Source organism: Cucurbita maxima, unplaced genomic scaffold (assembly GCF_002738345.1).
Source record: "Cucurbita maxima cultivar Rimu unplaced genomic scaffold, Cmax_1.0 Cma_Scf00211, whole genome shotgun sequence".
In the NCBI taxonomy this organism is placed as follows: Eukaryota; Viridiplantae; Streptophyta; class Magnoliopsida; order Cucurbitales; family Cucurbitaceae; genus Cucurbita; species Cucurbita maxima.
The window spans coordinates 35113-62963 of record NW_019272227.1 but is presented as its reverse complement, the minus strand read 5'-3'; the positions used below and the strand labels follow the sequence as shown (position 1 = coordinate 62963).

The following is a 27851-nucleotide window of genomic DNA, read 5'->3' as shown; positions in this document are numbered from 1 at the left end:
AAGTTGCAAGATAATTAGGTAAATGTAACAAGTCAAGCCTACAACTAGCACATACTGTCCTCTTTGAACTTTCCCTTTCGGATTTCCCCTCAAGGTTTTTAAAATGGGTCTAACTAGGGAGAGGTTTCCACACCTTTATAAAGAATGTTTAGTTCTCCTCCCCAACCGATATGAGATCTCACAATCCACCCCCTTCAAGGCCCAACATCCTCGCTGGCACTCGTTCCCTTCTCCAACCGATGTGGGACCCCCCAATCCACCCCCTTTGGGGCCCACTGTCCTCGCTGGCACTCGTTCCTTCTCCAATCGATGTAGGACCCCCCAATCTACCCCCCTTCAAAGCACAACGTCTTTATTGGCACACCGCCTCGTGTCCACTTCCCTTCGGAGTTCAGTCTCCTCGCTGGCACATCACCCAGTGTCTGGCTCTGGTACCATTTGTAACATCACAAACTCCCCACTATCAGATATTGTCTTCTTTGTGTTTTCCTTTTCGAACTTCCTCTCAAGGTTTTTAAAAAGCGTCTGCTAAGGAGAGGTTTTCACATCCTTATAAAGAATGTTTTGTTTTCCCCAACCGACGTGAGATCTCATAGTAAACCACAGTCTATTTTCTCTAAATAGTACTACAAAGAGGTGAAGAAGTGGATCTTTCACAGAATGGGGTTTTCAATCTAAATAAGCTGAAAATTGTGCAAGTCAAAAGTTCCGGATCTAGCATGACCTGATCCTGGTAGATTAGACCATTTATAGAGATGAATGCAGAATACTAATCGAAAACTTGGAATGTCGATAGTTTCCCATTGTAGCAAATGAAACTTTAAACGTTGTTTTCTGCAAGGATCATGATACATGATTTTATTCAATGTTCTACGCGATCATCATACAAAGCAAGAGCGTGATTCAAAGAGGAAAACAAAGCCCCAAATACGCGATCATCATTCATGTGCTAATACTGCTAACGCCTAACCTTAATCGTAACTAATCCTTCAAAGATACGAATTTCAATTCTAAAGCTCCCATCAGAATCAACAATTCTACACCAAATTCAATTTTCCGAGTAACTTTCAGCGCATCATAGCATAATATATTATCAGAAGCGTTAAGTTGCAGTGTAACAGAGTAAATACCGTGCAGTGTGATCGAAATACTTCTAAAAGAGGATTGCCACAACCTTAAACCGAATCCAGACAGCAGAAACTCGAAGCTCTAACTCGTCGCATTGTAATCGGCGCATCCTCTACCGCAAAATTAAGACGCCGTCGTCTTTTCCCGAACAGAGGATCTGGGAACTTGAAGTTCGAAGAATTATTATTTTTATTTAATCGAGTTATTGTTTTTAATTTATAACAATTTATAACTTTTTTAAATTATAAAAACTAAATTCGTAACTTAAATAAAACTTTCAAACCTTCAATTTTTTATTTAATATATTTTCAATATTTGTTAAAATTAACAAATCTACTACACAAAATTAAATTTTACGTCTTATATAACATTAAACATTCAATTTTTTTTAATTTATGAAAATTTTAAAAAATATAAATTTTAATAGATACAAAATTAAAAAATTTGTGTTTATTTATTGCATTTTATTTATCATCGGAATATTATTCTAAATTTTTTTTTTCCATTAACTCTCTAAATAATTTTGTACGATATGTTTATATATTAATGAATTTATTTCATAATTTAATAATTAACACATAAATTTTTTCTAATCAACCTACATGAACTATATGTTCCGAATTCATAAACTATATCAAAATTAATAATCCATTCTTATTAATTTGATACGTACATGGATGAGTAATAATTCAATCACTCAAATTTATTGAATTGAAGCGTCGTCAAAGATAAATAAATTTACATCACTTTTATTACAAAAAACCCAACAAACGTGTATCTTATTGGAACTGTCCATATCCAGTTCATCCTTTGGAACCATATCACATCTCGAATCTGATGAAATAGGATGAATTGAGAAGGTATTTTGTAAATACGTAATTATCTTGAATATATTAACTATTTCTTTATTTTTCGATCGCTTGGAAGAGACAAGAGAAATATCTTATTCTTTCTTCAACAATTTCTGATCTCTAGTGAACCTCTCAATAGAATTCGAACCCATATGAAGTTCTGACCATCTGTTAGAGAAAAAAGAACGAATGGATCTTGTAGGATTCCCGAGAAATTATTCGATTTCTTCCGGAAGCGGATGATTATTCATCTGCTTCTCACGTTCCGTGAATAGCCAGGACATTGAGGAATATCTAGAAAAGCATTTAGGGAATCGGTCTGATTCTATCTCTGTTTGTTTCGTTTGAAGAAAGGAAGGATCCCAAAGAATCGATCTTTCTTTTAGTTGTTGATACATACGATATACATGCATATATACATACACTCATACATACATAGATGTTGTATAAGAGGGGACACAACATGTTACATATCTCAAACAACTTGTTTAATGGAAGAGCTATAGCCAGTTTGATCATCATAAAACTTCGACCACAGCATAACGCCGCCGTACTCAGGTGAGCGTTTGACGACTGGTAGCACCACTGATTTGAGAGCATCGGCCGGAATGAACCCAGAGCCGGCAGCCGCCGGAGCCGCCGGGAGGCCCAAGAAGATTTGTGCATGAGGAATTTTGGAAGTCCATACTTTCCAAGCATCAAAAAGATTGGTGCCGTCTCCTGAAAATTGACATGGTGGGTTGTTGTAGAATTGAACCCAAACGAAGTCGAAAAGACCGGTCATCAGCGCGTCGCCGAGCCAGGCGTCGGGGAAAGGGCACTGTGGAGCTGCCGTGATGAACATCTTCTTGCCGCTTCGGTTGCCGAAGTCCAAAAGAGCCCTTGCAAGCTCGTCCCAATGCTTGTTTGTCCCACCTTCGATGTCGAAGTCGACACCATCGAGCACGACATTGCCGAGCGGACGAGGTGAGGACGGGGAATGTCCTCCTAAATAGTTGTTCCATAGGTAGTCTGCAACTTTTTTGGCGTCTTCGGGCGATGGGAGGAAGTAGCTTCCCACGCCGCCTCCGATGGAAAGTATAACCTATTATGAAATTAGTATTGAGAATTATTGGGAGTGAGTCTCACGTTAGTTAATTTAGTGGAAGATCCTGAGTCAATATTGAGAGTGAATCCCACATTGATTAATTTATTGGAAGATCGTAAGTTTATAAATGAAAGAGAGAAAGCCCAAAACAAAGTAGTTTATGTCTAAATGGGAAATCTCGTATCTATTCAAGTCAAGTTTGACCACCGAGTCTGAAGTGATTAAATAAACCTAATTCAATAATAAAATATAATCACCTTGATGCCTCTAGCTTGGCACGACTTGACGTCGGAGCTCAATTTAATGCATCCATTACTAAAGGGGTCGCAGTGGCCGGCGAGGTTGATCTGCGGCGTCTGTCCGTTGCCGAAGACGGATAGAAAAGCAAGGATAACAATCTGGTAGTTTCCGGTGGCGCAGGTGTCTGCCAAAGTGCCTTCATTTCCATTTTGACCCCAATAAATAGCTATCATCCCAGCATTGGATTTCGCCATTAACGTCAAAACCATGATGCAGAGGAGGAGATCTCGACGTCGGAACTCCATTTTTTCCGGTGGAGTTGTTTTCCTTGTTGGAGTGGCAATGGAAGTAGGGTTTTATAGAGGGAATGGGGAAAATGATGGCAAAAAATAATAGGCATTGAATCTTTATAGAAACTAATTTATATTCGGGAAAATGTTAATAACATATATATAAATATAATTAGCTTAAAAAAAAGTTTTTGAATTTTTGTATGAATATGACTTGTAGAGAGCCTTATGTGTTTGTCTTAGTAGATGTTTAACTTAGGAGTATGGGTTTATATAATATAATGTGTATTTTATTTGTCACACTTTCCGTTGCTATTTGAATTTATACTTTATAAAGATGATATATAATATATTTGCATTTTTCTTTAAAAAAATATCTATAAATTTTTGTTAAAAAAAACTTTAAAATTTTTGTAAAAAAATATTCTGAGAAGAAACTTTGATAACATCAAAATTTTAATTTTTTATTTTATTTTAAATTGGAGTAAGAATATTTTTAATTTTTTTTTAAGTTTTTAAAAAATTTAAAAATATTAATAGAAAGGGTATTTTTGAAATATTGTTGAAATTAATTTTTAAAAAGAATTAGTGGATTATCTAAATAATTTTGATTTATTTTAAAAATTAAACGTATTTTTTAGTTTTTTTAAATTTAAGAATATTATTGAAATTTTTAATGGTAGTTTTGAGTGTTAAGATAGATTGTTTTGGTCGTAAATTTAGTCGGAGGATATTTTAGTCATTTTGATATATTTTTCGAAATCCATTTTTAAAATGTTATTGATAAGCCCTTCTAAGTGAACGTAAGGTTATGGGGGAGAAATAACCACAAAACGACAAAATTCTTGGACATTTCACCTCGAAGAAAGTGACAGCTCGATTCTTGCTGTCTTCACCATTATGTCGTGGTCATAATATGTGGAACCTGAGATTCCTCATCTCTTATTTTAATTTATTTTCTTTTATATATTACATATCTCTTTTGGATTAACTAAGTTTTAAACTATGATTAACAACTCTAACTAACTTCCAAGCTTTGCTAAAAAAGTTTATTATTTGATTATTTAATGAATTTGGCCTGCAAAATAGACGTATTTAGAAGAGATTAACTACAATTAATTTTGTTTTCACCTAATTATTTGAGGACAAAATTCGTGCAAGTTAAAGGGAGACCGAGCGATGAATATTCTCCACCCTCGTCCTTGTCCTTCCCCGACCATCCCCTGTCTTTGCCTTTGTAAGAGAGATTTTGTAGTATGAGAGTGTGAAAGATATACTTTGTACACACTTTTGGTTATAGTGATTATCTACTATTGGATGTAGGGAAATTTCTTATATCTGAACAATGTAAATCTTTGTATCTCTTTGTTTAGTTTATGTTTGTGGGTGTGTAAATGTGATTGATCTTAATTTTACTTTCTGCTACCACAATTGGGTATCTGAACATTTTGATTGTGGCATTTGGTTATAAGAAGTGGTATCAAAACATTGTTGTTGTGGTGTTTGTTCAACAAGTGGTATCAGAGCATTGAAGGTTGTGGCATTATAACACAACAAGTGGTATCGAAGCATTGAAGGTTGTGGCATTACGATGCACAACAGGAAACGTCGTGGGCCACGGGCGAAGATGATAGAGATGAGAGAACTGTGGTTGTGGTCCATGTCTCACCGCCATCTGCTGGGCTTTACTGGAGCATGAGCAACGAGTTTAGCTGTTGAAGCGGTCCATGGAAGGAGAAGATGCAACGATATTGATGAAGAAGAAGCTGACATGGTTGGGGGCATGGATTTGCTGGAGGTGTCAAGGCGCATAGTGACACAATATCTACCACTAAAAAGTGTGAAAAGATCTGAAAATATTATTACTCAAGTAAACAAAATAGAGTTAAGAATGAGAAATAAAGTTAGAATGGAAGGTTCAATCTTCATTAATATTCATAAAGTTTAAATAGAATACAAGCTACCAAATAATACCTACCAATAACAAAATATAAACTAACTAAATCTAACTGCTAATCAAATAATATTAAATTACGAATATATTGACTAATTCAAACTAGCAATAAGTTGCATTAAATTATGACAGTCTCCCTTAGTGCAAGCTTATTTCTCAATAACTCCGAGAGCCTTATGAAAAACTTCAAACTTCACTTTGGCAAGTGTCTTAGTAAATATGTCTGTAACTTGCTCATTAGTATGTATTTTCTGCAATTCAATATCAGATAACACTTACTACACCATGAAATTGCAGCAAAGCCTACTGTAAAACAAAAATCACTAGGATTTTTATTCAGGTCAGGTTGAGCACCCTATCCCACTGGTCCAGAGTTATTGAAACTTGGTCCAGCTACACCGGAAGAAACATGGCAGCACTTGGTAGGGTCCCTATGGTTGGAGGAAATCTAGGTCCTAATGGTCCTGGTGGAACAACTAACATACTCAATATCAATACCACGAGCACCAGGCCAAACTGGAGGGGAGAATGGTGGGACAAAAACGCCTGGAGAAACTGGTGGGCCTAGACCGGGTGACATGCTAGGAGTAAGTGGCTGCATTGGTCCGAGCGGAGGAATTCCTAGAGGTTCAAAAGGAGATCCTATCATTGACAATGGAATTCCACCCTGTTGACTCTCTCTCCCTGTAGGTCTTCCTCGGCCTCCTCTCCCTACTCTATTTCCATTCATTCCTTCATTCCTTGCTTTCTGCCTTCTTCCCTTCCCTCCATGAAAATCAAAGTCGTCCCTCCATGAATTCTGATCCTTTTGATTGCTCCAATTCTGATGGAAGCTTTTCCACCGTTGTTTTGGTTGTTTCAAATTGATTTTGGTTTTTCCTTGCAATGTTGAGGGCTTGAACTTCAGATTCTCTACCGTAATTGAGCTCATTTTCAGTTTTTCAACAAGGGAGAGTGTCTCTGAGAGCTTTGTTCTCTTAAATAATCCATCTCAATTTGTGCAGACTCAACAAGGTTACTTCGGGTTTGGTCAGATTCAGGCACCATGTTCAGCTGGACCTTGAGCCTCCCTCTGAACTTCATTCATGGCGGAGGCCAATGCAGCAACATCCATTGCGTGCTGCTTCTGAACAGCTTTGAGTTTGGACTCCCATGCTCGATCGCGATCTTGAGAAAGTTTGTACAGTTCTTGAACACGATCTTCCTTAGAAGCTGAGAGCTCAAGCACCTACTATTGAGATTCTTCAAACTTTGCATACATATCTGATAGTTATTTCTTTGCTTCTTCTGCTTCCTGTTGGGCTTGCTTTTTGTGTGATTCAAATATGCTCAGTTGATCACTTGTTTTCTTTAGTTCCTCCTAAAGTTGAGAAAATCGTGATTCCAATTCAGCCACTTTGTTGTGGCCCTTTACTCTTCTTTTGATAGTGTGAACGAACATCTGATATAAGAGTTTCGTTTCCAGCTGCATGATAAGAACAACTAGAATCAACAATCCATTCTTCATTGTAGTCTATAAAGGCATGGGCATCTGTAGAAACATTATCTTGATATACAACTGAAGTGACTTGCTTAATCAAAGCTTCCTAATTAGAAAGCAAATTCTCCAATTCAATAACTGTACGTTGATTTGCCCACCCTTGTATTGAGGAAACAAAGGGTATACAGTCTTTTCATAATCCATGAATAAGACAACACCGTAATCGAGCATATCTCACTGGTTTCTCAGCATCTAATTCTAAAATTTTAGAACACAGATTTTTCACTTTCAAGAAATATTCTTCAACAGAGAAATTACTTTGAGCTACCACAACTAGTTCGTTCTCTAGAAATTGCAATCGAGCTGTATTTTTCTTAGTGAACAACTTTTGAAGTATTTTNTGGTAGGGTCCCTATGGTTGGAGGAAATCTAGGTCCTAATGGTCCTGGTGGAACAACTAACATACTCAATATCAATACCACGAGCACCAGGCCAAACTGGAGGGGAGAATGGTGGGACAAAAACGCCTAGAGAAACTGGTGGGCCTAGACCGGGTGACATGCTAGGAGTAAGTGGCTGCATTGGTCTGGGCGGAGGAATTCCTAGAGGTTCAAAAGGAGATCCTATCATTGACAATGGAATTCCACCCTGTTGACTNACTTTTGAAGTATTTTCCACACTTGCTTTGGTGACTTTAAATCACGAACATGATCAATATACTCCTTGCTAATCAAAGTTCACGAACATGATCATTATATCTTAAACATTCTGTGGAGTATCTTCTGGAATTTCTGTGTCATCACCTTAAATTAAATCCCACAAATTTTGCCCAGGTAAACACTTTCACCATACATAACTTCCAATAATTATAATTATTGCCAACAAGCTTTTCTATAGCTATACCCATAAAAGCACTTTCACCATTCATCTCGTTGAGTAATAATATCAAATCTTTGATTACCAACTTGACTCTAATACCAATATCTACCCCTCAAAAGTGTGAATAGATCTGAAAATATTATTAATCAAAACAAAACAGAGTTAAAATGAGAAATATAATGGGGATCGAAGGTTCAATTTTATATTCAACATTTAAATAAGATACAAGCTACCAATTAATACCTGAAAAAAAAAAAATAAACTAACTAAATTTTGAGAACAAAATAAAATATACTACTAATCAAATCATAAATGAAAAAATATTAATTGATTATGAAGTTGTAAAATATATTTCATAACTAATATATTATCAAAATATTAACGAATTATAAATATCTCGACTCATTCAAACTACTAATAAGTTATCTTAAATTCTGACACATAGTCTCACCAAAATCTGCTGTCGTCCGTTGCTGCAATCAGGGCGCCGGTTGTGTCGCCTTTGGTTGTCGCTTGTCGGATAGATGAGTGGGGTGGTGGTGCTTTTGGCTTAAAGAAGAATATGTTTCCTTTTTCCTATTCTTTTGCCAAGAATATGTTTTTGGATAAGGAATAATAATAATAATAATAATAATAAAAGTTATGAATATATATATATATATATATAGTCTTAAATTTCTCAAATTAAACTTCAATAATAAATCTCATAGGTCCTATCAAAAGAATTAATGCCAGAATTAATTAGGACATTAAACCACAAGTTATATTTATCCTATTCAAAATCACTTCAGATTATTTAAAATTAATTTTTAAGATATAAAAATCACATTTTAAAGTGTAAAATCAAATATAGAACGATAAAAATAATTTTAACAATTTCAAAATTACTCACAAAAATATATTTAATCTATAATAATAATAATGATTTTGTGCGATCTCTCACGCTATGTTACAGAACTGGGACAAATTCAATTTTTAATTATATAATTTCACATTTACTTTTTATATTTTTTTGGTTTGAAACAATAGTAACTTAAGTTTAGGGAGTATTTGTAACCGCTCAAACCACTGCAAAACAGATATTATTTGTTTAGCGTCCAAGCTCACGATTTTGAAATGCAGCTATTAGAAAGAAATTTTTATACCTTAAAGAATGTTTCGTTTTCGTTCTCAATCGATTGGGACTGTTTAGTATTGAATAAAACATTACATTAATGTTAGATTTTTGTACTTTTTTTAGTATAATAAATATTGAATGTTTCATTATATTCGAAGCAAGTCTCTACTAAATGAATAGACAGGACATACAATTTCATGTCTAGAAATGTCAAATATAAAGACACTCACGTTATAAAAATAGTATTTAAATTTATAAATATAATTAAAAAAAGTTTATATGGATTTCTTCATCGTAAAAAAAAAACATAAAACAGTTGGGAAAATAGTGTATTATTCAGTTTTAGAATTGGAAAATCAAAATAAAGAATCTGATTTTCTTAGGTTAACGGTTGAATCTGATTGGTGAGAATTGGTGATTGCAGTGTTCCTTTATGCAGCAGAATATCTCTCGGAATGCCACGTGTTCAATTATTATGGCGAGTACAGCGCTTTTTGCTATTTACAGAAGACTAACTCTAGTGGCTGAGAATTCATCTAAATTCAAAGCAAGCCGAAACCACCAATAAACGCCGTCAATCAACATCAAAGCAAACGGCGTTAGTTAACGGTAGTAGTTTTGAGGTCTCAAAGAAGCTCATGACTTCGCAACAGCTGCAGCCGCAACGTACCCTCTTCCCTCCGCGATTAACACTGACGAAAGAGAGAAAAACATAACCTTGCTCTCTGATAATCACCGGAATCTTTGTTTGGAGGCTGAGATCACGCTTCCAATTACGGCAACTTAGGTTTTCGGTGATTTTCGACTTCTTTTCTGTTTCGTTGATTTCTTGTATGGCTTCGGAGGACGTCAAACGAAGCGAATCGGCTGTTTCTACGATCGTAAACCTGGCAGAGGAGGCGAAGCTTGCGAGAGGAGGCGTCAAAGCACCTAGTTATGCTCTGCTTAGCATCTGCAAATCTCTGGTTGCTGGTGGAGTCGCCGGTGGAGTGTGAGTTCCATTTCGTTTCCCTGTGAACTGTGATTTCTATCGATTTAAATCTACGTTGAATGATTATAGATTTATTTTTCTCTCATTTTGCTGCCTGTTTAAATTCTAGCTCGTCGGTTGAGTATTTATTTATTTTTCTCGTTGCTATGGTTGTTCGTTTAAGAGAAAAAATGTAGGAGAGAAAAACTTAACAATTGAATTTCGGACCGTCAATAATTTGAATAGTTAAATCAAACTGACAATTGAAGTTGATGGATTTGGAATATCATAACTTTTGACCTGGAAAAGAAGTTTAGTAACGGTTTATTGCGTTTACCGTACAGGTTTTTAAAATTTTGACTGCGTCGTTTCCAGTATTCCGAATTACCTGATTTTTGGAACTTCAAACCTGAGTTTCCGATTCATTGTAATCATTTTCTGAAATTTTCTTCTGTATATGTTCAGGTCTCGAACTGCTGTTGCCCCTTTGGAGCGTTTGAAGATATTATTACAGGTATGTCTAATCTTTTCATTATTAGTATTTTTTTTTCTTTGGTATTATTTGATCATTGTGGTGTCATACACTCAAATCACAAGGGTTATGAGCATGCACAAAGTAGGATATACATAGCTACAACTTCTTACATAGTTGCTTCTACAAACAGGTCCAGAATCCTCATAGCATAAAATATAATGGGACGATACAAGGCTTGAAATATATTTGGAGAACTGAGGGTTTTCGAGGATTATTCAAAGGCAATGGTACAAATTGTGCTCGTATAGTACCAAATTCAGCAGTAAAATTCTTCAGCTATGAGCAAGCTTCTCGGTATGTTTTGAAGTCGGTGGTCTGTCATAATGATGCAAAATATTCATCTTCAATTTTGCCTTCAGAAAGGGTTGACTCAAGTGTTTTAAGTGAAATTTGATGCACGTGTTGGAGGGTGCAATGCTTTATTTTGCTTGAATTTGTATGAATGACATTGGAACGTACTCATTTGTTGGTTGCACTTACATAACCACATTTGCAAGAATAGTTGGCAGTTGTCTAATCGTGATCATAATCACCCATCTTGGTGAAATTGAGGAATGAAGTTATTTCTAGCTGGTGCCAGGTGGTATTGCGATAGAAAGTACCTTTAAACCCTGTTTTCATGTCTTTGATGACTACTGGCCGAATTCCATTATTCTTGCTTTATTAGGAAAACACAAACTCTAGTAATTGATCACCTGTAATAAATACTCTTTCATTCTGACAGATAGGATTATTGGGGTTGCGTATCTGTTGAAGTTAAACTTTTTGAGAGAGATTGATCCGAGAGAGTAATATGTATCTTTCAACGTAGTGCTTCATTTGGAACAGGAGTTTACAAAAATAAGATCAATGATTTACAAAACAGTTCATACTTGTTGGTAAACTTACTAATGTGCCAATTAAGCAACCTCCCATACATCCAGGATATGCTCCTTAAACGCCTTAATTTTCTCTTTAATATTTTCTAAATGGCTAATATCTTTGTTCTTTTCCATTGACAGGGGAATACTGGCCTTTTACAGGGAGAAAACTGGTGACCGTAAGTTCATTTTGGTTGCCATTTTTCAGTTTTATTATATGATATCTGACCTTATAGCTATTATGAGAGACCACAAGAGTTGTCCGCCCCCTCCTCTCATACACAAATCTCAATCTGAAGCCTATTTTGTCATTATTTTTTGCAGAAGATGCACAACTCACTCCTCTTCTACGTCTTGGTGCTGGAGCTTGTGCTGGAATAATTGCCATGTCAGCAACTTACCCTATGGACATGGTGCGAGGCAGGCTAACTGTGCAGGTACTCTCATTCTCAGTTACTTGCCCTTTGTATCATAATATATTTCTGATGAGTTTCCAATTTCATATCATATCTGAGTATCTAAAATCTTGGATATGAACAAATGTTGTGATGTAATTTTATGTTGTGACATTTTGATATTCTTTCAGTCAAATTAAAATTCTCTAAATTTGAAATGAATTTTGTTTTTCAGACAGATAAGTCTCCTTACCAGTACAGAGGAATATTCCATGCTCTTTCAACGGTGCTTCGGGAAGAAGGTCCAAGGGCTTTGTACAAGGGTTGGCTTCCTTCTGTCATTGGAGTTGTAAGTTCCTTATTTTTATAGTTGTAAATATGTGATGCCATTGTAATTTTTTAGGTGCGTTGACGAGGCTCTTGCTCAATTAAAGGTTGCAGATGCTTATTAGTAGGTTCAATTGAGTGCAGCAAAGTGCACTAAAAAAATATTGTACATTGCAATAACATGTATCGTTAGAAGATGATTTATTTAAGCTCTCAAAGTATTTTATATTTTATTAGTTCTTGTATATGGAAGTATCATGAACTATAAGATAGTGTGTATTTTCAAAAAAAGGAAAAAGAAAAGAAAAGAAAGAAAAAGGAAAAACAACAAGAAATTTTTAGCATGAGAATAACTAAAATGCATACAAAAAAGTACAGTGCATGAAGTTTAAATTAAACTCGTTCCATTTTGCAGGTTCCTTACGTGGGCCTCAACTTTGCTGTGTATGAATCGCTTAAAGACTGGTTGATTAAAAGTAAACCATTTGGACTTGTTGAAGATTCAGAGCTCAGTGTGACAACACGTCTAGCATGTGGAGCTGCTGCTGGAACAGTCGGTCAAACTGTTGCTTATCCTCTTGATGTCATTCGTAGAAGAATGCAGATGGTGGGTTGGAATAATGCTGCTTCCGTAGTCACTGGTGATGGAAGAAGTAAGGCACCCCTCGAGTACACTGGCATGGTTGATGCTTTTCGAAAAACAGTTCGTTATGAAGGCTTCAGAGCATTGTACAAGGGTTTGGTCCCCAACTCAGTTAAGGTTAGGCATGCTCTTTCTCTGTCTTAGCTTGTTTATACTAATACAATGCATTATCTAGCAGTTGACTGATTGATATCTGATTCTGAATTTGATGGAAGATGAGAAATCTTGTATGTAATGTTTTGGGGGATCAATTTGATCTCAGTGCATTGTTTTGCAAATGGTTTTTAGAACTGTGTATACATATTGCATTATACCATAGCCTCCTTTTTTATGTTAAAAGATTGTTTAGCCCCATGCATAGGATGGTTTTAGAATACCCAAGAAAACGGAAAAAGTGAGAGCTGTTATGATGTTCAAGATTTTTATTGTTTTCGAAAGTTATAAGTCATGCATGCTTGTGATGGGCATGGATTTTCTAAAGCCAATCTTCAAAGATAGACTGGAACTGTTTTCTGGACAAGGAAAGGCCAATAAGCAAGATCCAATTCGAGTTTCTAAGATTTTCCCTTGGTTGGAATTGCAGCTTGACTAACTTAGTATACAAATGAGATAAAGATATGCATCGTAAAACTCATTTTGAGAGATTTACGTTCTTGTTACCCGTAACTTACGTTCTTGTTACCCGTACTTGTCGCTACTCCTCTCCAGCCGCAGTTATTTTAATTACCAGTATGATGTACGTTTGTTTCAAAAACTCTACAAACGACAAGTATTATATCTAATCTGCTCAAAAAAGATTAAGATGGGTGTTAGGGCCAGCTTCATCTGGACTATTCCACATAATTGTTTTTTCACCTTACAATCTGAGGCATCGTTGTTATAGGGTAATCTAATATTCTTGTTGGGTGGGTGGTTAGTGGCACCCAGATTTTAGCCGGTTGCTATTAACATTTTGTCCCACCCCCTGGATAAGAAACTAGCTCTGGAGCTCTTATAAGTACTCCAACGAATAAGAATAATAATAAATCATAATTTCACCACTTAAATGTTAAAAAATAGTTTAATTTTTTTTAGTTCCTCTTAGCTGATCTGTATTCATATCATAATTGATTTTGTTATATTAGAATTTTGAAGATTGTTGTCAATGTTTATTGTAAATGCTGCCCATTCATTCCCATTCAGATTAGAAGCATTATAAAATACATCCCCAAGTGGTCCCTTTGAATTTTTGGCATTGTGTATTCTTTTGGGTGGTTCATAGCGTTCCTGGCTTAAATTTGACGAGCATAATTATTACAAGTTGATTAATGAACTAACTTTAATAGTATTTCCCTGAATCAAAGATATTATCTGATTTCTCTCCTATTGCCTTGTTCAGGTTGTCCCATCAATTGCAATCGCATTTGTGTCGTACGAGATGGTGAAGGACGTTTTGGGAGTTGAGATTAGGATCTCAGACTGATTATTGGGTACTAACTTAACTTACGTTTGTTGAACGATTGAATGATCTGCTATTTTTGTAGGCAAGGGGAGATGGTAAACTAGGTGTTTTAATTATCCTCTCTCCAATACCTAGTTTAAGGCAGTATTGAGTGTGTTCATAATTTGCTTCCTTGATTTTAAATATCTTCTGACAAGCTCGTGCTAGCATAAGCTTTTGTTCTTATGCTATGTCAGTGAACTTATTGACGATAGAATAAGCACATTTGTGGTCTCCTTGAGATTTGGGAGAGCATAGCTTTATTGTATCTAGTTTTCAAATCCGTGATGTTCTTTTATATTTCCGGTGTTCTATATTCATGGTGTCTTCTTTATTCCTTTACTTTGATGAAATTAGAGGTTCAAATATTAAGGTTAAATTGCAAACCTCTTAACCTCCTTTGTGTTTGAATTGCAGTGTTGATTTTGTCATACTCACATCCATAGATATGAAACAAGCTTTTGAAATTCGGGTTGGATATCGAGCAACTAATTTTACCCGAAGAAGATAATGCTAACTGGCATCTTCAATTGATGTATGAGAAAAATGATGTGTTTAGCTATTTGGTTGATATGTTTAAAGGGCTTTCTCTCTCTTTTTTTTTTTTTTTTTCATTAGTTACGATGACTGTGGGAATTGGACTTTGTAACGTAAGGGGGAATTCAAACCTTAAAATAATTAATCATGGCCCGTAAGTTACTAACACAAGTATTGGATCTATCATGAAATAGCCATGAGATGCTTAATGTTGAATCTTAAACATTTTTTTTGGTCTTGAATTGACGACAAAACATTGTAGGTTTTATTTTGTTGACAATTCTATTAACAAATTATATAAGATATTCAACTTTTCGATTAATTTAAAACTTTCATTTACTTTGCATACTCTTTAAAGTAATTAAAGAAGACTTGTATGAAAATGACGGGCAACTAAATCTTTTCTTCACAAGTAAAGAAGAATATAGAAAAAACACATCTAACAAATATTGCTTTCTCTCTCGGGCTTTCTCTCAACATTTTTTAAAATGGAGAGATTTTCACACCTTTATAAAAAATACTTCGTCTCCACGTGGATCTCACAATCCTCCCTCCTTCGAAGTCCGACGTCTTTGTTGGCACTTGTTCTCCTCTTCCGATCGATGTGGGATCTCACAAGCACCATCATTAACCAACGATCTTTACTAAAATTTCAAGAAGCACCATCGTCACCATCATCATCAGACCAACAATCTTCACTAAAATTCCAAGTTTTAGAGAGTGAGAATATGAATGAACATATTTGTTTATAAGTGATATTCCTAGTTGAACTTTGCATACTTGTACAATCAAATTAGCCCTCCCTACGCTATTGAGCATCATCTTTACATGGTGACAATACCAAAACTTAATAGAAACAAGTAGTTATGTACACATTATTAGTAGAAACATATAATATTTGTTAAGGATATTTAGTAATAAATTATAGTTTACCAAATATACTATATTTGATATTTTATTATAAGGCAAATAAATATTTGCCTTATTATTATAGGTATCTTTCCATTTATTGTTATTTCCATTTATTACTATTTTCATATCCTTGTAATTCATTTGATTATAAATAAGATAATTTTCACACCATTTAGGTGGTGTGGTGGATTAATCAAACATTCACATGGTATCAAAGCCCTTTCGGTTTAACGACCTGATTCTTTCTTTTCAATAGCTTTTGAATCCTCTAATCTTCTTCTCCACCACCCCTGCTGGTTTTGACACCGCAGGGGCAGTCTTCATGGCTGCCGGAGTCGGAGCCGATTGATTACTCTTCGGCTCCACCCTATTGACCTCCAAATCACCTTTCGTCATACTCTGTACATACAACTTCACCTTTTCTAACTTAATCGGTTTTCCCCTTGACCAATATAGTCTCTCTCATTTTCTTCCCAATCAACACTTCATCCTTCACATAAACCCTAACCTAAACCTATCAACCTTTTGCAGAGATTTACCTTCGGAATCTAGGTGCCGCACTGGCCTATTCGCCAACCAAGTTGCCGCCGCCCTTCCTGCCAAAATTGGCTCCTTCGCCCAATGTGGCGACTCTTCCGACTGCCCTTCTCGCCAAAATTGGCTCCTTCGCCCAATGTGGCGACTCTTCCGGCTTCAACATTGTCTTTGTCCCTTGCTCTAGGTTTCCCCTTCTACTTCTTGGGGTTAGAAATATTCTCACCAGAGCCAAGGCAGCATCGTCGCTAAGCGACAATCTCTCTTCATGGGTTAGACATATTCTCGCCGAAGCCAAGGCAGCATCGCCGCTGAGCGGCGATCCCTCTGCAATTTTTGATGGCCAAGAACCGAGTTGTTAGCATCTTCATGAAAAGTGTTTCTCAACCTCTTTGAATTTTTCAGATTCAAGCTTCACGTTCGTTTAAATCCGACGCTTAGCTTGCGGTGGGGTGTTAAGGATATTTAGTAATAAATTATAGTTTACCAAATATACTATATTTGATATTTTATTATAAGGCAAATAAATATTTGCCTTATTATTATAGGTATCTTTCCATTTATTGTTATTTCCATTTATTACTATTTCCATATCCTTGTAATTCATTTGATTATAAATAAGATAACTTTCACACCATTTAGGTGGTGTGGTGGATTAATCAAACATTCACAATATTACTGTCCTCTTCACATTTTTCTGCCATGCCTACATACAACGTAAAATCAACAATTTACTTAAGAGGTAATTTTCTATTTTTCAAAGGGAAACTAAGGAATGGTAAAAAAGAGGATAAAATTACCTGTAATCCTTTATCGTTGTATGGATCCTTTGAGCTACTCGTCGTCGTTCTGGCTTGGCTTTGATCATGTCTTTCTTTTTTACACTCAATCGAGCTATATTGTAAGTTGTAATGGCTTCAACCTCTTTTGCTTTCGTGAGTTCACCCTCTTCACCATTTGACTGTTCACGAGAAAGCAACGAAAGAAGCACAAAAACAAGGTTCATCTCCGGTAGATATGACGAACTTGAATCCGACTCCAATCCCATGTTTTGACTAGCTTCTTCTTTACTACCGTCTCTCATTTCTTGTTCTTCTTTGATATCTGATTCATTTGATCTTGTCTCTTCCATCATTTTTTACCTACAATATTTAACATTTTTTTTTTTTGTTAGAATATAACATTGATTCAATTAAATTTACAATATTTTGGTAGATATGACAAATTTGACTGTCTGCCTCCTATTTTAATCTTTGCAAATTTTCATTTATTTTCATTTTTAAAAATATTCATTTTAAATATTTTTTAAATGGATACTTTCTATTAAAAAAATATATAAAACATACTAATAAATCCAATAATATTTTATAAGCAAAAATATAATATAGGGTCTACGTACTCAAATTTCAATACTACAATATAATCATTCATACTTTATATATATAAAATAAATAATATGCATACATCTATTCATATATAAAGTGAGGCAAGATAGGGATTGTGCAGACTCGGGAATGTAGATAGGGGCAAAGAATATAATTCTTATCTCCGTTCTCGTTTGGAGTGGGTCCCGACTAGATCCCGGCTCTACAGGTTAATTAACATATCTACATTTAAGTTATTTACGAGTTTGATAATCAAACAAAACCAAATATTTTAAGCGATAACATAAATTTAGGAAAAGAAAGAAAGAAAGAAAAAAAAAACATGTTAGAGATGGATATGGATATGAACACGAAAGATGAAGGTTTAAAAGAACATGTTTTTATAAACAAAAGGGTTATGTTATATAGAAACAAAAGTCAACGAAAAGAAACTGACTTGAATTTGGGAAGCTTGAAGAATTGTGGAAAGATCGGGACGGCAAAGTCAACCCTTCACGATTCTTTCATTTCAAGCTTTCCGATTGCTTTAATGGGGTTTCTTTTTTGGACTAATTAGTTAGCAAATTAAGGTTTAACGTTAATTTTGTGCTTTAATTTGGAGTTAAATATAGTTAGTGCTAAAACCTGATCCCCTTTGACTTTTTTTTGACTTTTTTTCAAAGGAATAAAAATAAATTAAATGATGATGAAACTAATTTTTACTTTTTTCTGTTTCTTTTTTAGAAGGGATTGGTTTTTAAATCATTTCAGTATATGATAATAAGTCGTGTAAAAAATCATAATAATAAAATTAAATTAATAAAAATATTGTTTCAATAATACTCTTAAATTTAAAATTAATATTTTTTTTTTTATAAAGATAACATGGATATATTTTTATACATATTAAAAAATATAGTGTGGGAATATTTTTTAAATTTTTTTGAAATTTAAAATATTATTGAAATTTTTGAAAATTTAAAAAAAAAAAATTGTAAGAATTAAATAAATATTAACCTTTAAATTAAAAATTAAGTTGGTAATTTAACCATTTTTTTATATTTAAAAAAATAAAAAGAAAAGAACGATTTCACCATTATACCCTTTCAATTTATATATAAATTTTTTTTAAAAAAAGCTAACAAATTTATTTATAAAAAATAGGCTAAGTTACAGAAAATGTTCCAGTACTACTTTATTTTAAATAACTATTAACTATAAACATTATACTAGTTTTGTCCCTACGTCCGTTTTGGTACATTACGTTTTATGGTTTTAAAATATGTTTACTAGGGAGAAGTTTCCACATCCTTATTAGGAGTGTTTCGTTTTCCCCTCCAACCAATGTGAGATCTCACAATTCGTCGCCTAAGGAGCTAGCGTTCTCGTTGGCACACTGCCAATGTCTAGCTCTGATACCATTTGTAACAGTTCAAGCCCATTGCTAGCAGATATTGCCCACTTTAGCCCGTTATGTATCATCGTCTGTCTCACGGTTTTAAAATGCATCTACTAATAAGAAGAGTTTTCCACTCTCTTATAAAGAGTGTTTCATTACACTTTCCAACTGATGTTGGGATCTCACAATACTTTATTTAAATGTATGCATAAACTTTCAATACATTCAATCATACCCTATCATTAGATTGGAATAAAATCGTTTGCTACGACCCTTTATACCTTAACGATGGTCCTTAGTTAAATTCAGTGATGGCTGTTACCTTAGTTTTGCTAGGTTTTACTTTTTACAAGTTTAGTCATCAGGTTCAATCAATATTGAAAGGTTCAGTCAATATTGAACTCCGGGACATGAATCATAGGCTTAAGCATAGGTTGTCTGTGTCAATGACGATCCAGGTTCAGTCGGCTCACTTACTCGAAAATAAGTGCTGTACAACCGCTTTACAATTTCCAAAAGAGTGCGGACACGAAATTAAATTCTCATTCCCAATGTTATAACCAGCATCAAAGCAATACATCTGATATGAAATCTGGTTTTAGTAAAAAATTTGAAGCATCGATTCCATTTACATGAATTCTTGACCTCTCCCCCTTCGTCCTCTTCCGATGGGGTGTGCAGCAGGGCAGGTAGGGAACCTCCTCGCAACACGCTGGGTTGTTGCTTTCATTTACATGTACATGAGCTGCACTTAGAATTTAAGATGAACACCAAAACTCTGAAAGAGATTATATTGTTTGATCCATTATTCCCCACTTCCTCTGATTGCTCTCTAAGACCCATAATTCCTATTATATACAAAATATGTTGGATCATTCTCATCTTCAAAACACAGCTCCAAACACAGTGCCATGGCCTTTTCCACCCACCCTTCTAGGGAAGAAGAAGAAGAAAAACTTGTCTGTGACGCCCATTGTTCCGGGAACGTTCATGAGCATGTCGATGCGTAAATCATGAGAGTGTAACCATCTACGTCGATACTCGTTCCTTGGCTTTTAGGGTAGCTCAGAATCTGAGGCGTGGCCAGATAATCTTCTAACCTTTGGAGTCATTGCTATAAGCTGGCTTTCAGAATTCATTCTCATGCTACGCCCTCGAGGACTGATTTGTGGCGGCCTTGAAAATCGTCCTTGCGGTGTACCTATGGGATGGAGCCATCAACCATCAGTTAGTATCAGTATCAGTTTCAGTTTTTTCATTCATTCATGAAGATCATATAGATAATATGTAATGACCCAAGCCCACCGTCCGCGGATAAAGTTTTTTTTTGAGTTTTTCCATTTAGGCTTCTCTCAAGGTTTTTAAAATGCGTCTACTAGGGAGAGGTTTTCACATCCGTATAAAGAATGCTTCGTTCTCCTCCCCAACTAAGGACTTCCCCTATAAGGTTTTTAAAACGTGTTTGCTAGGAAGATACTAGGGAGAGGATTCCACACCCTTAGAAGAGACACTTCGTTCTCCTCTTCAACCGATGTGGGATCTCACAGTCCACCCCCTTTGGGGCTCAACCTCCTCCTGGCACATCATTCGGTGTTCAACTCTAATACCATTTGTAACAACCCAGGCCCACCGTTAGCCGATATTGTCCTCCTTAGGCTTTTCCTTCTGGGCTTCCCCTCAAAGTTTTTAAAACACGTCTGCTAGGGAGAAGTTTCCACCCCCTTCATTCTCCTCCCCAATCGAGGTGGGATCTCACAATCCACCCCTCTTGGAGGCTCAGCCTCCTCGCTGGCACATCGTCCGGTGTCTGACTCTGATAATATTTGTAATAGCCCAAACCCACCGCTAGCAGGAGAGGTTTCCACACAATAATGTTTTGTTCTCCTCTTCGACTGATGTGAGATCTCACAATCACCTTATAAAGAGTGTTTTGTTCTCCTCCCCATCCGATGTGAGATTTCACAATCCACCCCTTCGAGGCTCAGCCTCCTCGTTGGTACATCACCCGGTGTCAGACTCTGATATCTTTGTAACAGCCAAAGCTCACCGCTAACAAATATTGTCTTTTTGAGCTCTCTTCTGGGCTTCTCTCAAGGATTTTAAAATGCGTTTGTTAGGGAGAGATTTCCATATCCTTATAAAGAATGTTTCGTTCTCCTCCCCAACCGACGTGGGATCTCTCCAATTCTCAATAGACTAACAACAAAAGGATGTTTTGTTTCATTGTTTGGTCTGTGCAGTTCACAGTTCAAGTAATAATTGAAGCAAGCATGAGAAATAAGGAGATGAACCTGGTAGCTTGTTGAACTTAACATCAGAACTGTTCTTTGACAATGAAAGCCTCCTGTTGGTGCTTTCACGTGAAACTGGCAATCTTTTTTCAACCAGCGTTGGGAAAGGCTCATCCGTAGAGGATGCCGTTTCATCCCCACAAGCTGAGGCGCCATCACTTCCTGATTCTGAGGTATCTTTAACAACGCTGCTGCTACCAGTTTTCTCTTTTTCAACGATTCTGAAAACAAACATCTGAAATGGGATATCTACTATTGCTGATGATCCCCAACATGACAACTTCCTCAACAAACATGACTCAATGTCACAGTAATCCACTGCCGGCGTAGCCGGATCGGTCTGACTACTATAATCAGGATGCATCGCAACAAATCGCTTTACAAACCGAAGAATTCTACATATCGACGAGAACCCCGGCCTTTGATTCGGGTCCGTATGCCAGCATCTCTTCGTCAAGTTTGTCACATATTTTGGCATACTATGTGGAAAAAGTGGCCTCTCCCCTGCTCTAATGTTTCGACTCATTTTATCCCCTTGAAGATGGCTATCCTCAAAAGGGACTTTCCCCGTCAGAAGCTCAAAACAAACCATCCCAAAGCTGTAAACATCAGATTTCTCACTATATTTACAACTCGGTGTACTTCCTGACTGATCCTGTTCTTCCAAAACTTCTGGAGCATACCATATGAACGGTAGGGATTCATTCTGATTTGAAGAGTTCTTGAACTTCACAACAGGTAGCCCAAACCCAGACACCTGAGCATGCACATACCCATCTGTAGAACAAGCTCTTGGCTTAACCAGAATGTTGTAAGGATTCAAATCCCCATGGAAGATCTTGTTTGAGTGGAGATATTCCATTCCTCTTGCGATTTGAAGCATCAAATCCAGAGCTACAGGGAGAGGAAATGGAATTCTCTTACGATACCCACAGATCTCCTTTACATAGCTTGATAAATCTCTACTCATAAGCTCCATTATCAAGAAACACTCCTTCTTTTCCTCATCAGTAAACCCACAAAGAAATCTCGTGATGTTTGGATGAGAAAGTGATAACAGTATAGATATCTCAGGAATTAAGGCTTCAATTTCCCCAAAAAAGTGCCTCATAGCGAAGCTTTCCCCTAACCATAGAATCTCTTTGTATTGACTACCACCCCCTAATCTTCTCCTAACCTGGTAATCCCTTGATCCTACTAACATAGAGCTTGGCAGCAATTTTCCTATCAAACACTCAGATCCATCTAAGTTTTTAAGAAGATGATCAGTTAATCGTTGTTCATACCTGGAAGAAGCAGTGAGTTTCTTCTCCCGGATCCTATTGAGTAGAAACCATCGATCTTCATTCCAAACCGTATCGATTCGATTGCAGAATTCCTGAGTAATCAAATATTGTTTCCCAAATTTCCATCTGAAAATCTTTGAATCCTTGTGTTCTTTCCTGTATTTGAAGGAGTTGATTAGCCGCTTCTTCATCATATCATCATGATCGAAACCGGAATTCTCGCCGGCTGTTTCAATGGCTTCAACGACAACAGTAATGCTGTATAACAAATTATGAACATGAAATTCGATGCAATCGTTGTTTTGATATTGCACTAGGGCTTTTACCCACCAATCTTTCGCTTCCAAACACTGTCTAATGAACCCTTCGGCTTCTTTGAATACTCTGTTTAGGTCTCGTAATGGCTGGTCCAAAACCTTCCATCTAGTGTGCCGTTCTTCGAATCGAAGATTCTGGTTCATCTCCTCCGCTATTGAATCGTACGCAAAACTCAAAACATCGAGCAAAAAACAGCACTGCCGCTGATTTATTTGAATGCTATCTTTGAATAGCATGATGGCCTTTACACTTCCCAAGGCCTCTCCGAGCTGCCGGAATTGCTCCATTGAAGAACCCAACAGCAACATAGGTTAAGATTATTGTTGTTTTAGGGGAAATCAATCGGCTCGATCAAAACCAAACCTAGAAATCCGTTGAAAAAGAAACCGATTGAAAACCAGGATTCAGGTGAAAGGAAACCGAGGAGAATCAAAAGTGCGAGAGGAAGTTGAGTGAGGGAGGGGAAAGATTTTTCCACTAGAAAGTGGAAACCCGGCGAGATTTGAGGGAATCCATTGGAAAGTGGGGGGCGGGGGGTGTGTTCTTGAGATCGAAAGGATCAGAAATGAGGTATTGAGAATGGAAATGGAATTGGAACGGATAAAAATGAAGAAAGAATAGAGAATTAAGAGGGAAAAAGAGAAGAATGTTGTCCAGAATTGGCAAGAGGTTGAAGAACGGTGGAGTTTTTTTGCCGCGAATTTCGATGGCCATAGCTTCGAGTGCAGCGGCTCTTATAATTAGTGTATTCTTTTTAACTGTTTTTTTTAAACTCTTTTAATTATGTATATATATATATAAACACTAAATAAATGTGAAATTTAAATTTTGTAAAAGAAAAAAACATTTTTAACTCTTAAATTTCAATAATACACTTATTTATTTCAACTTGTAAAAGTTTTTTTTAATATCTTTTAAACATTTTTTAAAATTAAAAAATATAAAATAACGTATTAAAAAATACCAATTAACTTTAAAAAGTAAACACAAATACTCTTAAACTTCAAAAACTTTAAAAAGTTTGGAAATTATTTATAAAATATAGATAGAAAAGGAATTATGAAATATTTTAAATTTTAATTAAGGAATGATATTTTTTTAAATAAAATATTATAAGTTAAATAGTATTTTTTAATTTAAGAATATTTTTGAAATAATAAAACAAATTTAGAGATATTTTTATTAATTTAGCCTACAATTTTTTGGTTTAAATAATATTCTTGACCTTTCTACATTGTTGGTATAGATTATATTTCAAATTTTTTTAGCCATTTCTTAGCGATCCTATTTATAGAATCACTCTCATTCGAATGTGACTTCAATTCATTCATGTACTTCTTTATTAGAGTGTCATTGTCATATAAGAATTTAAGAACCCATTCAAAATTAACGAAAACAAATTATTTAATATTTTTTTATAAAATTTAATTTTGAATTTAAAATCATTTTTAAATTTTAAGGTCTAACAATAACAAATTATAATGCAACCTCAACCTAATTTAAATGGTAATAAGTATTAGTAATGTAATTAGAATTTTATCTATTTTAAATTGTAATTAATAATCTTTAGTTTATTATATCGCTCAAAATTTGCTAAATTGTAATTTTTTTTTAAAACAAAAAATAAATTATATAGTTAAAAATTTTAAAAATAAAATATAAAAAATGTGGAGCCCACGCAGAGTAGCCATGGCCGGTTTCTTCTCTGTTCTTTGTTTCTATAAAACAAAATCCCCACATTATCCTCCGATCTCTCTCTTTCTCTCTCTTCTTCATCATTTCTTCCACAGATTTGTTTCTTTGGAGAGGGACAGCAACAATGGCGTCGTCCTCCGATTCTACTCCTACGGCCTTCTCTGGCTTCTTCACATGCTTCGCTCTCATCTTCTTCATTCTATTGCCACTCGTTCACGCGCACTCTTCGGCTTCTGCTCCCGCTCCCGCTCCCGCTAGCGACGGTAATCTACGCATCTGATTTCTAAACTCCATCAGCTTTTGTGTCTGCTTTGTCCTTTTTGTTGATTGATGATGATGATGATGATGAATGTAGGTCTTTTCAAATTTTTTATTTGGAAGTGATTTGTTGACAATTTTGTGTAAAATCAGGGACCTCCATAGACCAGGGGATTGCGTACGTGTTGATGCTGATGGCGTTGGTTCTCACATATCTCATCCATCCTCTCGATGCATCTTCCTACCAATTTTTTCTGAATTGAGTTCTAGGATTGTAGCAATGTTGGCGCTGTTTTTCGGATTTTTGAAGATGCGGTTAGTGGATAAATCATGAAGTAAGGCCAACTTTCTTGCTCTCGTTGTGATAAATGTAGGGTTGAAGAGGAATTTTCATGTTGAGTTTGCCAGATTTTGATCCATTCTTTTATTTATTGATTGTTTAATCCATTACTTTCAATTTTGTTATCATAATTTATTCATTGGATCCATTTTACAAAGCTTTCCATGTCTGCAACTTGTTTGATTGATGTTAGAGGTAAGAGTAGAGAGTTGGAAGCCACCATTATTTTCTTCTAATGTTAGGGATCTTGGATAGCATAGGATATATTGCCTCCACTTTTCCATTTTCATATTTAGGAGTATCTTGAACAATGTAAGGAAAGATTGGGATTGGATTTGTTGGATGAAAGTCCCACTTGGCTAATTTAGGGAATGATCATGAGTTTATAATCAACGAATACTCTCTCCATTGGTACGAGGCCTTTTGAAGAAGCCCAAAACAAAGCCATGAGAGTTTATGCTCAAAGTGGACAATATCATACCATTGTGGAGAGTCGTATTCATCTAACATAGTATCAGAGTCATGCCCTAAACTTAGTATGTCAATAGAATCCTCTAATGTCGAAAAAAGGGCTCCAAAAGAAAATGAGTCTAAGCCTCGATTAAGGGGAGACAGTACTTTGTTCGAGGAGAGGTGTTGGATGAAAGTCCCACATCGGCTAATTTAGGAAATAATCATGAGTTTATAATCAAATAATACTCTCTCCATTGGTATGAGGTCTTTTGGGGACAATAACATACCCTGGTGAAGAGTCGTGTTCATCTAACCGAAGAACAAAGAAAATAGATCAGAGATTAGAGGTCTCTTCCATATAAGTTGTCCTCTAGGCATCCAAATATCTCCGGCCAAGAGAATCTGTGGCTGTGGAAAGGAGATTAGTTGAGCTTACAAAGGGATTAGTCATGGAGTCTTCTGTGTGGGTGTCTGACAACTTCGTAGAAAGATAAGACTATCCCGATGGAGGGATCAATTCCTGTAGACATCCCTTTCAATTCTCCATCCCTGTCTCAAAGTAAACGGTTTCAGTGTATGAAATTTTGATAAAAAATCAAACACATTGTGTCTAAGCATAATGAAACTCGTGTTCAACTCCAAGAATAACTAGTAATGATAATGGTAATGGAAACCCTGGTACTAAGATTGCTACTACTTACCTCCAAATTTCTGCCGGAGTTGTTCTCGTATTCATCCCAAATGCCCTTTCAAGATCTCTCTGCAAAAGGAACATTCCTAGCCATTTGTTCTCTGCAAAAGAAACACCAGCTAACAACCAAATAAAACGTTTTATTTTGATGAGGGAAGAAAATTTGTTCTAGATTCTTTTAAACTAAGAATTAAGTGAACGAACTAGGGTCGAGATGTCAGGCCATAGAAACATTCCTAGCCATCATCTCAGACCTCAACCACATGATGTGAACGGTTTTAATTATATATGTTAGGCTGAGTTTCAAGCTTGAGAGTTAAGGGAAAGCAAACACTTCACAAAGACGAAATGTCGAAGGGATGAATTAACGAGGATGGCAGAAAGAACGGAGGCTCCAGCCGCCGAAAGGGCGGAGCCTCCGAAAGGGCGGCATCGGAGAGTATTAGAATGGTGAAGTTGTTGAGGATTTTTAGGAGGGAGTCTCACATTGGCTAACTAAGGGAATGACTTTTTGGGCAACAAAAAAACAAAGTCACTGAGAGCTTATACTCAAAGTAGATAATATCATATTATTATGGAGGTCGTAGTTTCTAACATAGTACCAGAGTCGTGCCTTTAACTTAAACATGTTAATTGAATCATCAAGTGTCGAACAAAGAAGTTGGTAGCCTTAAAGGTGTAGTCAAAAGTGACTTCAGTGTCAAACAAAAAGTGTATTTTGTTTGAGGATTTTAGAGAAAGGAGTCAAATCTTGATTAAGAGGAAGCTGTTTGAGAGTTACATAGGGGCCTGGGAGGAAACTCTATGGTATATTTTGTTTGAGGGGAGGATTATTGGGAGGGAGCCTCACATTGGCTAATTAAGTGGATGCTCGTGGCTTTTATAAGTAAGGAATATATCTCTGAGGCATTTTGGAAAAACCAAAAGTAAAGTCATAAGAGCTTATGCTCAAAATTGAGCATGTCGTAAATTTGGCTTCAACCCCACCATATCTTCATCTTTCTCGGAGGCCCGAGATTGATGGGAAGATGGGTATACGAATTTCGATGAACGAGAAAGAAAATTGAGGCATTTAGATCAGAATGAAATCGAAGAGGCACACGAATTGGGCTCTCTCTTCTACAGTGATATAAACTATTGTGTGAAATTGTGGTGCTCCAACCAATTTTCATTTACAATATTAGTAATATTTGCTCGAATAAAAAGTTAACATATTTATCTATTATTTTATTATATCTTAATCTTTTATATTTAAGTACATAAATGTTTAATTATTAATTTTGATAACATATACACATAAATTTAGTATCTATTTTTAATTCAAAAATTAAATCTTTTTGAGTTCGTTAATTTAGTTTACTTATTATCTTTTCATGTCAAAGGTATAAAACTACCTAAAGATTTATTGAATTGTTTATAAACTTGTTGAATTAGTTTCAATTTTATGCTTTCATTTGTGGTTCCTAGAAACGATTGGATGAATCAAGTTGCCTTCATTATGGTTCATTTAATCGTGTGATGATTTCACTCATCAACG

At 35.7% G+C, this 27851-nt stretch overlaps 4 protein-coding genes and 1 long non-coding RNA gene across 6 annotated transcripts; 3 read left to right on the top strand and 2 right to left on the bottom strand.

Moving 5' to 3' along the window:
• Positions 1-347: 347 nt before the first annotated feature.
• LOC111473990 lies at positions 348-21082 on the top strand. The gene is made up of 2 exons (XR_002715831.1): positions 348-389; positions 20962-21082. It is a non-coding gene; the product is annotated as an uncharacterized LOC111473990 (long non-coding RNA).
• LOC111473987 (acidic endochitinase-like) lies at positions 2455-3611 on the bottom strand. The gene is made up of 2 exons (XM_023119257.1): positions 3324-3611; positions 2455-3063 (listed from the first exon to the last, which is right to left on the bottom strand). The coding sequence occupies exons 1-2, from the start codon at positions 3609-3611 to the stop codon at positions 2455-2457; spliced, it is 897 nt and encodes a 298-aa protein (XP_022975025.1).
• On the top strand, positions 9731-14890 carry LOC111473985 (mitochondrial adenine nucleotide transporter ADNT1-like). Of its 2 annotated transcripts, XM_023119256.1 has the most exons (9): positions 9860-10017; positions 10462-10510; positions 10662-10825; positions 11533-11570; positions 11716-11828; positions 12022-12135; positions 12529-12873; positions 14135-14225; positions 14654-14890. In XM_023119256.1, the coding sequence occupies exons 1-8, from the start codon at positions 9860-9862 to the stop codon at positions 14216-14218; spliced, it is 1065 nt and encodes a 354-aa protein (XP_022975024.1). In that variant the 3' UTR covers positions 14219-14225; positions 14654-14890. The 2 variants fall into 2 exon arrangements, with proteins under 2 accessions (XP_022975023.1, XP_022975024.1); XM_023119255.1 differs by lacking the exon at positions 14654-14890 and having other exon boundaries at positions 9731-10017; positions 14135-14536.
• Positions 19508-23594, bottom strand: LOC111473984 (light-sensor Protein kinase-like). Its single transcript, XM_023119254.1, has 2 exons — positions 21274-23594; positions 19508-20183 (listed from the first exon to the last, which is right to left on the bottom strand). The coding sequence occupies exons 1-2, from the start codon at positions 23183-23185 to the stop codon at positions 20038-20040; spliced, it is 2058 nt and encodes a 685-aa protein (XP_022975022.1). The 5' UTR covers positions 23186-23594; the 3' UTR covers positions 19508-20037.
• Positions 23595-24636: 1042 nt separating this feature from the next.
• Positions 24637-25280, top strand: LOC111473988 (arabinogalactan peptide 16-like). Its single transcript, XM_023119258.1, has 2 exons — positions 24637-24835; positions 24984-25280. Exons 1-2 carry the CDS (start codon positions 24697-24699, stop codon positions 25091-25093), a joined length of 249 nt encoding a protein of 82 aa, XP_022975026.1. The 5' UTR covers positions 24637-24696; the 3' UTR covers positions 25094-25280.
• The last annotated feature ends 2571 nt before the right edge of the window (positions 25281-27851 follow it).